This window comes from Oncorhynchus tshawytscha, linkage group LG07, assembly GCF_018296145.1.
Source record: "Oncorhynchus tshawytscha isolate Ot180627B linkage group LG07, Otsh_v2.0, whole genome shotgun sequence".
Classification (NCBI taxonomy): Eukaryota; Metazoa; Chordata; class Actinopteri; order Salmoniformes; family Salmonidae; genus Oncorhynchus; species Oncorhynchus tshawytscha.
The window spans coordinates 68,047,966-68,064,117 of record NC_056435.1 but is presented as its reverse complement, the minus strand read 5'-3'; the positions used below and the strand labels follow the sequence as shown (position 1 = coordinate 68,064,117).

The 16,152-nt window shown below is 43.9% G+C and overlaps 1 protein-coding gene across 2 annotated transcripts in view; it reads right to left on the bottom strand.

The window, feature by feature from the left end:
- dock3 (dedicator of cytokinesis 3) overlaps positions 1 to 16,152 on the bottom strand; it is a 427,692-nt gene that overhangs the window by 226,016 nt on the left and 185,524 nt on the right. For both annotated transcript variants that reach the window (XM_042324863.1, XM_042324864.1), the window contains exon 4: positions 13,419 to 13,474. In XM_042324863.1, coding sequence (XP_042180797.1) covers positions 13,419 to 13,474 — 56 coding nt within the window. The remainder of the gene's footprint in view (positions 1 to 13,418; positions 13,475 to 16,152) is intronic.

Below are 16,152 nucleotides of genomic sequence, written 5' to 3'. Positions count from 1 at the left end.
TGGTGGAGAAGAGGAAGAGGGACAGTGGTGGAGAAGAGGAAGAGGGACAGTGGAGGAGAAGAGGAAGAGAGAGTGGAGGAGAAGAGGAAGAGGGACAGTGGTGGAGCAGGGAAAGAGGAAGAGAGACAGTGGAGGAGAAGAGGAAGAGGAAGAGAGAGTGGAGAGGAAGAGGAAGAGGGACAGTGGAGGAGAAGAGGAAGAGGAAGAGAGAGTGGAGGAGAAGAGGAAGAGAGAGTGGAGAGGAAGAGGAAGAGGGACAGTGGTGGAGCAGGGAAAGAGGAAGAGAGACAGTGGAGGAGAAGAGGAAGAGGAAGAGAGAGTGGAGGAGAAGAGTAAGAGAGAGTGGAGAGGAAGAGGAAGAGGGACAGTGGTGGAGCAGGGAAAGAGGAAGAGGGACAGTAGAGGAGAAGAGGAAGAGGAAGAGAGAGTGGAGGAGAAGAGGAAGAGAGAGTGGAGGAGAAGAGGAAGAGGGAAGAGAGACAGTGGAGAAGAGGAAGAGGACAGTGGAGGAGAAGAGGAAGAGAGAGTGGAGGAGAAGAGGAAGAGGAAGAGAGAGTGGAGGAGAAGAGGAAGAGGAAGAGAGACAGTGGAGGGGAAGAGGAAGAGGAAGAGAGACAGTGGAGGAGAAGAGGAAGAGAGACAGTGGAGGAGAAGAGGAAGAGGAAGAGAGACAGCGGAGGGGAAGAGGAAGAGGAAGAGAGACAGTGGAGAGAAGAGGAAGAGGGAAGAGAGACAGTGGAGGAGAAGAGGAAGAGGGACATTGGAGGAGAAGAGGAAGAGGAAGAGAGACAGTTGTGGAGAAGAGGAAGAGGGACTGTGGAGGAGAAGAGGAAGAGAGACAGTGGAGGGGAAGAGGAAGAGGAAGAGAGACAGTGGAGGAGAAGAGGAAGAGAGACAGTGGAGGAGAAGAGGAAGAGAGACAGCGGAGGAGAAGAGGAAGAGGAAGAGAGACAGTGGAGGAGAAGAGGAAGAGAGAGTGGAGGAGAAGAGGAGAGGAAGAGAGACAGTGGAGGAAGAGAAGAGGAAGAGAGACAGTGGAGGAGAAGAGGAAGAGAGACAGTGGAGGGGAAGAGGAAGAGAGACAGTGGAGGAGAAGAGGATGAGGAAGAGAGACAGTGGAGGAGAAGAGGAAGAGAGAGTGGAGGAGAAGAGGAAGAGGGACAGTGGAGGGGAAGAGGAAGAGAGACAGTGGAGGAGAAGAGGAAGAGAGACAGTGGAGGAGAAGAGGAAGAGAGACAGTGGAGGGGAAGAGGAAGAGAGACAGTGGAGGGGAAGAGGAAGAGAGACAGTGGAGGAGAAGAGGAAGAGGGAAGAGAGACAGTGGAGGAGAAGGGGAAGAGGGACAGTGGAGGAGAAGAGGAAGAGGAAGAGGGAAGAGAGACAGTGGAGGAGAAGAGGAAGAGAGACAGTGGAGGAGAAGAGGAAGAGGGACAGTGGAGGAGAAGAGGAAGAGGGACAGTGGAGGAGAAGAGGAAGAGGGACAGTGGAGGAGAAGAGGAAGAGGGACAGTGGAGGAGAAGAGGAAGAGGGACAGTGGAGGAGAAGAGGAAGAGGAAGAGGGACAGTGGAGGAGAAGAGCAAAAGGGAAGAGAGACAGAAGTTTACATACACTAAGTTGACTGTGCCTTTAAACAGCTTGGAAAATTCTAGAAAGTTATGTCATGGCTTTAAAAGCTTCTGATAGGCTAATTGACATCATCTGAGTCAATTGGAGTTGAGCCCTTGGATGTATTTCAAGGCCTACCTTCAAACTCAGTGCCTCTTTGCTTGACATCATGGGGAAATCAAAAGAAATCAGCCAAGACCTCAGAAAAAAAATTGTAGACCACAAGTCTGGCTCATCCTTGGGAGTAATTTCCAAACTCCTGAAGGTACTATGTTCATCTGTACAAACAATAGTACGCAAGTATAAACACCATACCCCTCAGGAAGGAGATGCGTTCTGTCTCCTAGAGGTGAACGTACTTTGGTGCGAAGAGTGCAAATCAATCCCAGAACAACAGCAAAGTACCTTGTGAAGATGCTGGAGGAAACAGGTACAAAAGTATCTATATCCACAGTAAAATGAGTCTTATATCGACATAACCTGAAAGGCCACTCCACAAGGAAGAAGCCACTGGTCCAAAACCACCATAAAAAAAGCCAGACTCCACATGGGGACAAAGATCGTACATTTTGGAGAAATGTCCTCTGGACTGATGAAACAAAAATAGAACTGTTTGGACATAATGACCATCATTATGTTTGGAGGAAAAAGGGGGAGGCTTGCAAGCTGAAGAACACCATCCCAACCGTGAAGCACGGGGGTGGCAGCGTCATGTTGTGGGGGTGCTTTGCTGCAGGAGAGACTGGTGCACTTCACAAAATAGATGACATCATGAGGAAGGACAATTATGTGGATGTATTGAAGCAACATCTCAAGATATCAGTCAGGAAGTTAAAGCTTGGTTACAAATGGGTATTCCAAATGGACAATGACCCTAAGCATACTTCCAAAGTTGTGGCAAAATGGCTTAAGGACAACAAAGCCCTGACCTCAATCCTATAGCAAAATTGTGGGCAGAACTGAGAAAGCGTGTGCGAGCAAGGAGGCCTACAAACCTGACCCAGTTACACCAGCTCTGTCAGGAGGAATGGGCCAAAATTCACCCAACTTATTGTGGGAAGCCTGTGGAAGGCTACCCGAAACATTTGACCCAAGTTAAACAATTTAAAGGCAATGCTACTAAATACTAATTGAGTGTATGTAAACTTCTGACCCACTGGGAATGTGATGAAAAAAATAAAAACTGAAATAAATCATTCTCTCTACTATTATTCTGACATTTCACATTCTTAAAATAAAGTGGTGATCCTATAACTGCCCTAAGACAGGGAAAATTGTACTAGGATTAAATGTCAGGAATTGTGAAAAACTGAGTTTAAATGTATTTGGCTAAGGTGTACGTAAACACAGGTGCGTGTAAAGACAGAGATACAGGTGGGTGTAAAGACAGAGATACAGGTGGGTGTAAAGACAGAGATACAGGTATGTGTAAAGACAGAGATACAGGTATGTGTAAAGACAGAGATAAGGTGTACGTAAACTTCCTCACTTCAACTACAACATGTAGTGCATTGCCCTAGTGGTCCATAATGCACTGCTGTGTCTCTCTAGGCCAGGGAGATGATGGAGGGACAATTACAGCTGACATAGCTCTTATAAGCTGCTTCCCAAAACACTGTTTTAGACTCATGGGTCTCTGGGCAAAACTAGTGTACTATATAGGGAATATTGTGGAAGTTGTGATGATGACATACTGTAGGTGTCTGGATAAATGCACTGATATAGGTGTAAAAACTGGACGGACAGATAGACAGGGCACATCGCTATACCTCACCCATAAAGAAAGATGTATGGTAGACTGTAGTATTTGGCTCTGTCTGAGATGTACAGTAGACTGTAGTATTTGGCTCTGTCTGAGATGTACAGTAGACTGTAGTATTTGGCTCTGTCTGAGATGTACAGTAGACTGTAGTATTTGGCTCTGTCTGAGATGTACAGTAGACTGTAGTATTTGGCTCTGTCTGAGATGTACAGTAGACTGTAGTATTTGGCTCTGTCTGAGATGTACAGTAGACTGTAGTATTTGGCTGTAGTATTTGGCTCTGTCTGAGATGTACAGTAGACTGTAGTATTTGGCTCTGTCTGAGATGTACAGTAGACTGTAGTATTTGGCTCTGTCTGAGATGTACAGTAGACTGTAGTATTTGGCTCTGTCTGAGATGTACAGTAGGCTGTAGTATTTGGCTCTGTCTGAGATGTACAGTAGACTGTACTATTTGGCTCTGTCTGAGATGTGCCACAGGGTTCAAACCTCGGGCCGACTCTTTTCTCTGTATATATCAATCATGTTGCTCTTGCTGCGGGCGATTCCCTGATCCACCTCTACGCAGACGACACCATTCTATATAGTTCCGGCCCGTCCTTGGACACTGTGCTATCTAACCTCCAAACGAGCTTCAATGCCATAAAACACTCCTTCCGTGGCCTCCAACTGCTCTTAAACGCTAGTAAAACCAAATGCATGCTTTTCAACCGTTCGCTGCCTGCACCCGCACGCCTGACCAGCATCACCACCCTGGATGGTTCCGACCTTGAATATGTGGACATCTATAAGTACCTAGGTGTCTGGCTAGACTGTAAACTCTCCTTCCAGACTCATATCAAACATCTCCAATCTAAAATCAAATCAAGAATTGGCTTTCTATTCCGCAACAAAGCCTCCTTCACTCACGCCGCCAAACTTACCCTAGTAAAACTGACTATCCTACCGATCCTCGACTTCGGCGATGTCATCTACAAAATTGCTTCCAACACTCTACTCAGCAAACTGGATGCAGTTTATCACAGTGCCATCCGTTTTGTCACTAAAGCACCTTATACCACCCACCACTGCGACTTGTATGCTCTAGTCGGCTGGCCCTCGCTACATATTCGTCGCCAGACCCACTGGCTCCAGGTCATCTACAAGTCCATGCTAGGTAAAGCTCCGCCTTCTCTCAGTTCACTGGTCACGATGGCAACACCCATCCGTAGCACGCGCTCCAGCAGGTGTATCTCACTGATCATCCCAAAAGCCAACACCTCATTTGGCCGCCTTTCGTTCCAGTTCTCTGCTGCCTGTGACTGGAACGAATTGCAAAAATCGCTGAAGTTGGAGACTTTTATCTCCCTCACCAACTTCAAACATCTGCTGTCTGAGCAGTTAACTGATCGCTGCAGCTGTACATAGTCTATCGGTAAATAGCCCACCCATTTTTACTTACCTCATCCCCTTACTGTTTTTATTTATTTACTTTTCTGCTCTTTTGCACACCAATATCTCTACCTGTACATGACCATCTGATAATTTATCACTCCAGTGTTATTAATCTGCAAAATTGTAATTATTCGCCTACCTCCTCATGCCTTTTGCACACATTGTATATAGACTCCCCCCTTTGTTTTCTACTGTGTTATCGACTTGTTAATTGTTTATTCCATGTGTAACTCTGTGTTGTCTGTTCACACTGCTATGCTTTATCTTGGCCAGGTCGCAGTTGCAAATGAGAACTTGTTCTCAACTAGCCTACCTGGTTAAATAAAGGTGAAACAAAAAAAATAATAAAAAATGTACAGTAGACTGTAGTATTTGGCTCTGTCTGAGATGTACAGTAGACTGTAGTATTTGGCTCTGTCTGAGAAGTACAGTAGGCTGTAGTATTTGGCTCTGTCTGAGATGTACAGTAGACTGTAGTATTTGTCTCTGTCTGAGATGTACAGTTGGCTGTGGAATTTGGCTCTGTCGGAGATGTACAGTAGACTGTAGTAGTCTCTGTCTGAGATGTACAGTAGACTGTAGTATTTGGCTCTGTCTGAGATGTACAGTAGGCTGTAGTATTTGGCTCTGTCTGAGATGTACAGTAGACTGTAGTATTTGGCTCTGTCTGAGATGTACAGTAGACTGTAGTATTTGGCTCTGTTTCAGATGTACAGTAGACTGTAGTATTTGGCTCTGTCTGAGATGTACAGTAGACTGTAGTATTTGGCTCTGTCTGAGATGTACAGTAGACTGTAGTATTTGGCTCTGTCTGAGATGTACAGTAGACTGTAGTATTTGGCTCTGTCTGAGATGTACAGTAGACTGTAGTATTTGGCTCTGTCTGAAAGATGCATTAGACTGATGTATTTGGCTCTGTTTGAGATGTAGGCAGATGCCGGACGGTAGAAAAAAATGTTTCTCTTTCCTGAGATGTAAGTAGACTGTAGTATTTGGCTCTGTCTGAGATGTACAGTAGACTGTAGTATTTGGCTCTGTCTGAGATGTACAGTAGACTATAGTAGTGCTCTGTCTGAGATGTACAGTAGACTGTAGTATTTGGCTCTGTCTGAGATGTACAGTAGGCTGTAGTCATTTGGCTCTGACAGAGATGTACAGTAGACTACAATAAAAGATATACATTAGACTGTAGTATTTGGCTCTGTTTCAGATGGACAGACTGTAGAATATGGGTCTCTGTCTGAGATGTACAGTAGACTGTAGTATTTGGCTCTGTCTGAGATGTACAGTAGACTGTAGTATTTGGCTCTGTCTGAGATGTACAGTAGACTGTAGTATTTGGCTCCGTCTGAAACATGCTCTGATGTTCTGAAGTCTCTAGCTCTCTGACTGCAGTATAGGCAGATGCCGGGATCGGGGAAAAAAAATGTTTCTTTTCCATAAATATTTATGAGAAATCAGCACCTCCATCACTCAAACCCAAAGAAAGGATGTGTCCTAAATTGCACCATATTCCCTATATAGTGCTCTACTTATTAACGGTGCCCTATGGTCCCTGGTCAAAATAAGTGCACTTAATAGGGGATAGAGAGTCATTTAGGAAACAACCAAAGACAGAGAGAAATAAAGTTACAATAAAAAATATATATATCCTGTGTCACTCCCATTGGGACCCTGCTCCTGAGGACACACCTGTGAATATCAAACACCAGGGACTACTGTCAGATAGGATAGAGACTGTTTTGGTTTACTGTTGGTTTGGCTTTTAAAGTTGTATTTCCTTGTGTCTCAGGTTTAAGTTTAGCTTATTAGGATCCCTGTTAGCTACTGCGCATGAGGCAGCTACTGTTCCTGGGGTCCACATAATACATGACAAATACATGACAAAGTACAGAACTTTTATAGACAAGGACATTATATACTAAATAACATTTAAAATAAATATGAGATACATATGAGTTATACATATGAGTTATACATATGAGTTATACATATGAGTTATAAATATGAGTTATAAATATGAGTTATAAATATGAGTTATATATTGGAAAGGCACCAAGATGTTTAACATTTTAATTTCACCTTTATTTAACCAGGTAGGCCAGTTGAGAACACCTTTATTTAACCAGGTAGGCCAGTTGAGAACACCTTTATTTAACCAGGTAGGCCAGTTGAGAACACCTTTATTTAACCAGGTAGGCCAGTTGAGAACACCTTTATTTAACCAGGTAGGCCAGTTGAGAACACCTTTATTTAACCAGGTAGGCTAGTTGAGAACACCTTTATTTAACCAGGTAGGCCAGTTGAGAACACCTTTATTTAACCAGGTAGGCCAGTTGAGAACACCTTTATTTAACCAGGTAGGTCAGTTGAGAACACCTTTATTTAACCAGGTAGGTCAGTTGAGAACACCTTTATTTAACCAGGTAGGCCAGTTGAGAACACCTTTATTTAACCAGGTAGGTCAGTTGAGAACACCTTTATTTAACCAGGTAGGCTCAGTTGAGAACACCTTTATTTAACCAGGTAGGCCAGTTGAGAACACCTTTATTTAACCAGGTAGGCCAGTTGAGAACACCTTTATTTAACCAGGTAGGCCAGTTGAGAACACCTTTATTTAACCAGGTAGGCCAGTTGAGAACACCTTTATTTAACCAGGTAGGCTAGTTGAGAACACCTTTATTTAACCAGGTAGGCCAGTTGAGAACACCTTTATTTAACCAGGTAGGCCAGTTGAGAACACCTTTATTTAACCAGGTAGGCTAGTTGAGAACACCTTTATTTAACCAGGTAGGCCAGTTGAGAACACCTTTATTTAACCAGGTAGGCCAGTTGAGAACACCTTTATTTAACCAGGTAGGCCAGTTGAGAACAAGTTCTCATTTACAACTGCGACCTGACCAAGATAAAGCAAAGCAGTGCGACAAAAACAACAACACAGAGTTACACATAAACAAACATACAGTCAATAACACAATAGAAAAGTATATGTACAGTGTGTGCAAATGTAGAAGATTAGGGAGCTAAGGCAATAAATAGGCTGTAGAGGTGAAAATAATTACAATTTAGCATAAACACTGGGGTGATAGATGTGCAGATGATGATGTGCAAGTAGAGATACTGGGGTGCAAAAGAGCAAGAGGGTAAGTAATACTATGGGGATGAGGTAGTTGGGTGTGCTATTTACAGATGGGCTGTGTACAGGGACAGTGATCAGTAAACTCCTCTGACAGCTGATGCTTAAAGTTAGAGAGGGAGATATAAGACTCCAGCTTCAGTGATTTAAAGACTATTCATTCATAGATATTAATATTGTTATATCCAGTACAGTTCAATTAGATATTTAGAAAGACGAGATGATCTGTGATATATATATATATATATATATATTGTATATATATTTTTTTAAGCTAAACTTGCTAAACTTTTTGCCTGAATAACCTCTGGTGGCAGAGCATTCCATGATGACGTGGCTCTACTGTGTGTCTACTGTGTGTCTACTGTGTGTCTACTGTGTGTCTAGCTTATTGGAAGTGGTTGGAAGTGTACGCAAATAGCTTATACAAGTGGTTAGAAGAGAAGTAGTCCATTTCTCCTCAACCCTCAACCATGAAAGACGGTCCTGCATGTTGATGATGTGAGTTCTGTATGTTCAGGTAAGGGCAAGGCGTGCTGCTCTGTTTTGAGCCAGCTGCAGCTTTGCCAGATCGTTCTTTGCTGCACCTGACCATATTATCAGACAGTAATCAAGACGGGACAAGACCAGAGCTTGAACAACTAGTACAGATGATCTGTGTGTGAAAGAAACACAGAACATGTTTTTATATGGTGTTTATAAATGAAGTGATACCCATTAGCTCTTTGAAGCAACTCATCCGTTCATACAGCACACATCAATCTCTTGACTATAGAAGTAAATAAACATTCAGAAAGCATTTAGACCCCCTTGACTTTTTCCACATTTTGTTTTTCTAAAATGGATTAAATTGTATTTCCCCTCTAATAAATCTACACAGAATACCCATAAGGACAAAGAAAAAGCAAGGTTTAGATATGTCTGCAAATGTATAACAAAAAAAGACAACTGAAATTTCACATTTACATCAGTATTCAGACCTTTTACTCAGTACTTTGTTGAAGCACCTTTGGCAGCGATTACAGCCGTGAGTCTTCTTGGGTATGAAGCTACCAGCTTGGCAAACCTGTATTGGGAGGTTTCTCCCAATCTTCTCTGCAGATCCTCTCAAGTTCTGTCAGGTCGGATGGGGAGTGTTGCTGCACAGCTATTTTCAGGTCTCTCCAGAGATGTTTGATCGGGTTCAAGTCTGGGCTCTGGCTGGGCCACTCAAGGACATTCAGAGACTTGTCTCGAAGCCACTCCAGCATTGTCTTAGCTGTGTGCTTAGGGATGTTGTCGTGTTGGAAGGTGAAAGTTTGTCATTGACAGTGATGCAAATGAATACAAATAGTAGAATCATGCCATAATTGAATAGATCATGCTAAACGAAGTTGGAATGTTAAAATAAAATCAACGAAAGACAAAAATGTGTTAATTTGACTAGAATCTGGATGTATTATACTTTAGAATTGCATACTTATTTCACTGTACAGCCTCAACTATGGATTGTGGATCAATGACATGAGGTATCAGCCTACTCAGTGACACCCAGAGAACATTAGCGTTGTAGCTCTTATTGCAGGACTCTGTAAAAACTGTAAATTCAGCCACATTTATTGTCAACCTGTGTGTATTGAACACTATTCCTGAGGAAAAACAATACCGCGTGGGTGTTTAGGAGGACATTGGGAAAAAATATCTTGGGTATTGAGTAGACTGATACCCCATTTCATTGATCCCCAATCCTTAGGTAAAGCTGTACAGTTCAATATGAATGTCAATCCACACAATAGGCTGACTGGGGAGGTGATTTCACACAGTCACAGTCCCACAATAAGAGCTACAACGCTAATATTTTCGGAAACTCTTCACAGTTGTGTTCTATGGGTGTCACCGAGTAGACTGATACCCCATTGCATTGCTTTACATTCCAACCTCGTTTAACATTATCTAGTCTAAATGTGACAATATGATTCCACCAATTGTAACCTTCTGTATCACTTTCAAAGAGGTACTTTTATTTTGAAGGCAAACTGCAAATTCCACTATTGTGCCTAATCCTAATTGTGACTAGCCTCACAACACATAACACGGTCAGGTCGAGACTTACTAACCAGATGAAGCTAGATGGCTGCTTTTAATGTTAGCTTTGGGCAACAGAGTTATTTATGAACTGAAGTTCAATTTCAACAGGCGAACAACAAGTGTCTACCTAGCTAATACTTACTCACAAGGATTCCCGAAATCATTGCTAAGAATAATGAAAATGACTGCAGTTACTACGGGTCATTGTTTTCATATTTCATACTGGTTGTATTGGTGGTAACTAGGTACCAAGCTAAAACTAGCTACCTCAGAAGTTGCGGTCTAATAAATAATGCTTTATTACCAATGCGGTATTGTAAACACATTGTTTGTGCCCGGTGTTTGCTTGTTTGCAGACTTGTTTTTGTACAACTTTGACAGTGCTACTGATAGTGGTGGCGCTTGGCTTGCACGTTTAAATCCAGCACACACAACATTATATAATAAAATGGTGTTATTTGATGTGTCAAATTTAAAAGCTATTCTGTCCATCCTGTCTATCCTGTCTATCCTGTCTATCCTGTCCATCCTGTCTATCCTGTCTATCCTGTCTATCCTGTATATCCTGTCTATCCTGTCTATCCTGTCTATCCTGTCTATCCTGTCTATCCTGTATATCCTGTCTATCCTGTCTATCCTGTCTATCCTGTCTATCCTGTCCATCCTGTATATCCTGTCCATCCTGTATATCCTGTCCATCCTGTCCATCCTGTCTATCCTGTCCATCCTGTCTATCCTGTCCATCCTGTCTATCCTGTCCATCCTGTCCATCCTGTCCATCCTGTCTATCCTGTCCATCCTGTCCATCCTGTCCATCCTGTCCATCCTGTATATCCTGTCCATCCTGTCTATCCTGTCCATCCTGTCTATCCTGTCCATCCTGTCCATCCTGTCTATCCTGTCCATCCTGTCCATCCTGTATATCCTGTCCATCCTGTCCATCCTGTCTATCCTGTCCATCCTGTCTATCCTGTCCATCCTGTCCATCCTGTATATCCTGTCCATCCTGTCTATCCTGTCCATCCTGTCTATCCTGTCCATCCTGTCTATCCTGTCCATCCTGTCTATCCTGTCCATCCTGTCTATCCTGTCCATCCTGTCCATCCTGTATATCCTGTCCATCCTGTCCATCCTGTATATCCTGTCCATCCTGTCTATCCTGTCCATCCCCTGTCCATCCTGTATATCCTGTCCATCCTGTATATCCTGTCCATCCTGTATATCCTGTCCATCCTGTCCATCCTGTATATCCTGTCCATCCTGTCTATCCTGTCCATCCTGTCTATCCTGTCCATCCTGTCCATCCTGTCCATCCTGTCCATCCTGTCCATCCTGTCTATCCTGTCCATCCTGTCCATCCTGTCCATCCTGTCCATCCTGTCCATCCCTATCCTGTCCATCCTGTCTATCCTGTCCATCCTGTCTATCCTGTCCATCCTGTCCATCCCATCCATCCTGTCCATCCTGTCTATCCTGTCCATCCTGTCCATCCTGTCTATCCTGTCCATCCTGTATATCCTGTCCATCCTGTCCATCCTGTCCATCCTGTATATCCTGTCCATCCTGTCTATCCTGTCCATCCTGTCTATCCTGTCCATCCTGTCTATCCTGTCCATCCTGTATATCCTGTCCATCCTGTCTATCCTGTCCATCCTGTCTATCCTGTCTATCCTGTCCATCCTGTCCATCCTGTATATCCTGTCCATCCTGTCCATCCTGTCTATCCTGTCCATCCTGTCTATCCTGTCCATCCTGTCCATCCTGTCTATCCTGTCCATCCTGTCTATCCTGTCCATCCTGTCCATCCTGTCTATCCTGTCCATCCTGTATATCCTGTCTATCCTGTCCATCCTGTCTATCCTGTCCATCCTGTCTATCCTGTCTATCCTGTCTATCCTGTCTATCCTGTCCACCCTGTCTATCCTGTCCACCCTGTCCATCCTGTCTATCCTGTCTATCCTGTCTATCCTGCCCATCCTGTCTATCCTGTCTATCCTGTCTATCCTGTCTATCCTGTATATCCTGTCTATCCTGTCTATCCTGTATATCCTGTCTATCCTGTATATCCCGTCCATCCTGTATATCCTGTCTATCCTGTCTATCCTGTCTATCCCGTCCATCCTGTATATCCTGTCTATCCTGTCTATCCTGCTGGCTGATCCCAGCACATTCTGGGATGTTTCCCAGTACAGTATAGGACTTCCCTGTAATATGCTGTGGAATGGGCTCCCAAGTGGCCCAGCGGTCTAAGGAACTACATCTCAGTGCTGGTTCGATTCCAGGCTGTGTCACAGCCGACTGTGATTGGAAGTCCCATAGGGTGGCGCGCAATTGGCCCAGCGTCGTCCGAGTTTGGCGTCATTGTAAATAAGAATCTTCTTCACTGACTTGCCTAGTTAAATAAAGGTTCAATTAAAAATATAAAGAATTTAAAAAAAACATAGCTTAAGTAGTGAGATAAATTGTCTTGTCTATCCTGACTGTACTTTAACTGTACCATGACTATGGACTGGCACCATTTTGGTGTTTTTTTACCGTGCTGGATAACTGGAACAAGTATATGACTGTAGTTTCCCTGTACCGTGCTGGATAACTGGAACAAGTATATGACTGTAGTTTCCCTGTACAGTGCTGGATAACTGGAACAAGTAAATGACTGTAGTTTCCCAGTACCGTGCTGGATAACTGGAACAAGTATATGACTGTAGTTTCCCTGTACCGTGCTGGATAACTGGAACAAGTATATGACTGTAGTTTCCCTGTACAGTGCTGGATAACTGGAACAAGTAAATGACTGTAGTTTCCCAGTACCAAGCCAGGCACTGGACATAGTAAAATAAGTGTTCCCCTAAGAAGTGATCGAGATGATCTTGTCGGTCCTGACTGATGATTTCACTGAGGTGATTCTCAGTACAAGACGGGCCTTTCCCATAGTCTGCCAGGTAACTGGACACTGTAAATCTAGAACTAGTTATAAATCAGAACCTCTGCAGTCAGACAGAGTAGAACACAGGGACAGCAAGAGGAATCAATCAGATAGGGAGGGATAGAGCGATGGAGGGAGGAGAGTGAGAGAGACAGAGGGACAGTAATTTTCTCTCTCTCTCTCTCACTCTCTATCTCTCTCTCTCTCTCACACTCTCTCTCTCCCTCTCTCTCTCTCCTCCCTCTCTCTCCTCACTCTCTCTCCTCCCTCTCCTCCCTCTCTCTCCTCTCTCTCTCTCTCTCTCTCTCTCTCTCTCTCTCCATCCCTCTCTCCTCTCTCTCTCCTCTCCTCGATCCCTCTCTCCTCTCCTCCCTCTCTCCTCTCCTCCCTCTCTCTCTCTCCTCCCTCTCCTTAACACCCCCTCTCTCTCCCCTGCTTCGTCTCCTCAGAGAAAGTCATTAGGTATAAGAAAGGGAGTGATACTTACCCTCTGTTGGTTACAATGGCCTTCTTCAAGTGAATGTAGCTGGTCGGGAAGATTCCCTGAGAAAAGAAAAACAAGGGACTGTATTAGCTTTGACCAGGGACTGTATTAGCTTTGACCAGGGACTGTATTAGCCTTGACCAGGGACTGTATTAGCCTTGACAAGGGACTGTATTAGCTTTGACCAGGGACTGTATTAGCCTTGACCAGGGACTGTATTAGCCTTGACCAGGGACTGTATTAGCCTTGACCAGGGACTGTATTAGCCTTGACCAGGGACTGTATTAGCTTTGACCAGGGACTGTATTAGCTTTGACCATGGACTGTATTAGCCTTGACAAGGGACTGTATTAGCTTTGACCAGGGACTGTATTAGCCTTGACCATGGACTGTATTAGCCTTGACCAGGGACAGCTTTGACCAGGGACTGTATTAGCCTTGACCAGGGACTGTATTAGCTTTGACCAGGGACTGTATTAGCCTTGACCAGGGACTGTAGCTTTGACCAGGCACTGTATTAGCATTGACCAGGGACTGTATTAGCCTTGACCAGGGACTGTATTAGCTTTGACCAGGGACTGTATTAGCTTTGACCAGGGACTGTATTAGCTTTGACCATGGACTGTATTAGCCTTGACCAGGGACTGTATTAGCTTTGACCAGGGACTATTAGCTTTGACCAGGGACTGTATTAGCTTTGACCAGGGACTGTATTAGCTTTGACCAGGGACTGTATTAGCTTTGACCAGGGACTGTATTAGCTTTGACCAGGGACTGTATTAGCTTTGACCAGGGACTGTATTAGCTTTGACAAGAGACTGTATTAGCTTTGACCAGGGACTGTATTAGCTTTGACCAGGGACTGTATTAGCTTTGACCAGGGACTGTATTAGCTTTGACCAGGGACTGTATTAGCCTTGACCAGGGACTGTATTAAGCTTTGACCAGGGACTGTATTATCTTTGACCAGGGACTGTATTAGCTTTGACCAGGGACTGTATTAGCTTTGACCAGGGACTGTATTAGCTTTGACCAGGGACTGTATTAGCTTTGACAAGAGACTGTATTAGCTTTAATAATAAAATAACTGTAGGGAATAACAGTAGTGTTGTTTCTGACAAGTACACTAATTGTCCTATAGTTTAGCCCATTGTTAAGAATTAGAATTGCTCCACTCATCAGACTAAATCCAGTAAATAGATAATAAAATCTCCCGAAGACGAGAGGACATAAATCTGCCCCTTCACACTAACCAAACTATTTTTAAATGAATTATGAATTATCCCCAAGAATCAAACATCCACTTTTGGTGTCACGCCCTGATCTGTTTCACCTGTCCTTGTGCTTATCTCCAACCCTTCTAGGTGTCGCTTGTTTTCCCCAGTGTATTTATCCCTGTGTTTCCTGTCTCTCTGTCCCAGTGTATTTATCCCTGTGTTTCCTGTCTCTCTGTAACAGTGTATTTATCCCTGTGTTTCCTGTCTCTCTGTGCCAGTGTATTTATCCCTGTGTTTCCTGTCTCTCTGTACCAGTGTATTTATCCCTGTGTTTCCTGTCTCTCTGTACCAGTGTATTTATCCCTGTGTTTCCTGTCTCTCTGTACCAGTGTATTTATCCCTGTGTTTCCTGTCTCTCTGTGCCAGTGTATTTATCCCTGTGTTTCCTGTCTCTCTGTACCAGTGTTTTATCCCTGTGTTTCCTGTCTCTCTGTCCCAGTGTATTTATCCCTGTGTTTCCTGACTCTGTGCCAGTGTATTTATGCCTGTGTTTCCTGTCTCTCTATACCAGTGTATTTATCCCTGTGTTTCCTGTCTCTCTGTACCAGTGTATTTATCCCTGTGTTTCCTGTCTCTCTGTACCAGTGTATTTATCCCTGTGTTTCCTGTCTCTCTGTGCCAGTTCTTCTTTTATGTTTCCAAGTCAACCAGTGGTTTTCCCCTACTCCTGCTTCTATTCTCTTTTTTCTAGTCCTTCCGGTTTTGACCCTTGCCTGTTTCTGGACTCTGTACCTGCCTGCCTGACCGTTCTGCCTGCCTTGACCACGAGCCTGTCTGCCAATCTGTACCAGCCTGCCGGACCGTTCTGCCTGCCTTGACCACGAACCTGTCTGCCACTCTGTACCTCCTGGACTCTGATCTGGTTTTAACCTTTTGCCTGTCCATGACCATTCTCTTGCCTACTCCTTTTGGATTAATAAACACTGTAAAACTCCAACCATCTGCCTCCTGTGTCTGCATTTGGATCATTCTGCATCACCATGATATTTGGGTTCCCATTCTGTTCGACACAATTGTTTTAATAGTTACAAATCAGGTCTCCCTACCAAACATCCCCACTAAACATAGGTATCAAGTCTCCCTACCAAACATCCCCACTAAAACATAGGTATCAAGTCTCCCTACCAAACATCCCCACTAAAACATAGGTATCAAGTCTCCCTACCAAACATCCCCACTAAAACATAGGTATCAAGTCTCCCTACCAAACTTCCTTGCTAAAACCTCTTGATGCCGTTTCATTGTCACAGCCTAAATACCAATCACCAAAATGAGGGGACCAAGCTAATGCAATTGTGGATTAAATCAACTTTAGTACATGCTGTCAAAAGGCTGTATTCTGCAATGGGGGCGGGAATAAGAGCAACCCAGATGTGTTGACAACGTTGCACAAGAGAAAAGCGTGATGCTATTTTTAACATTTTATAAAATCAGTGAAAGAACATTCTCTGTCTCCATTC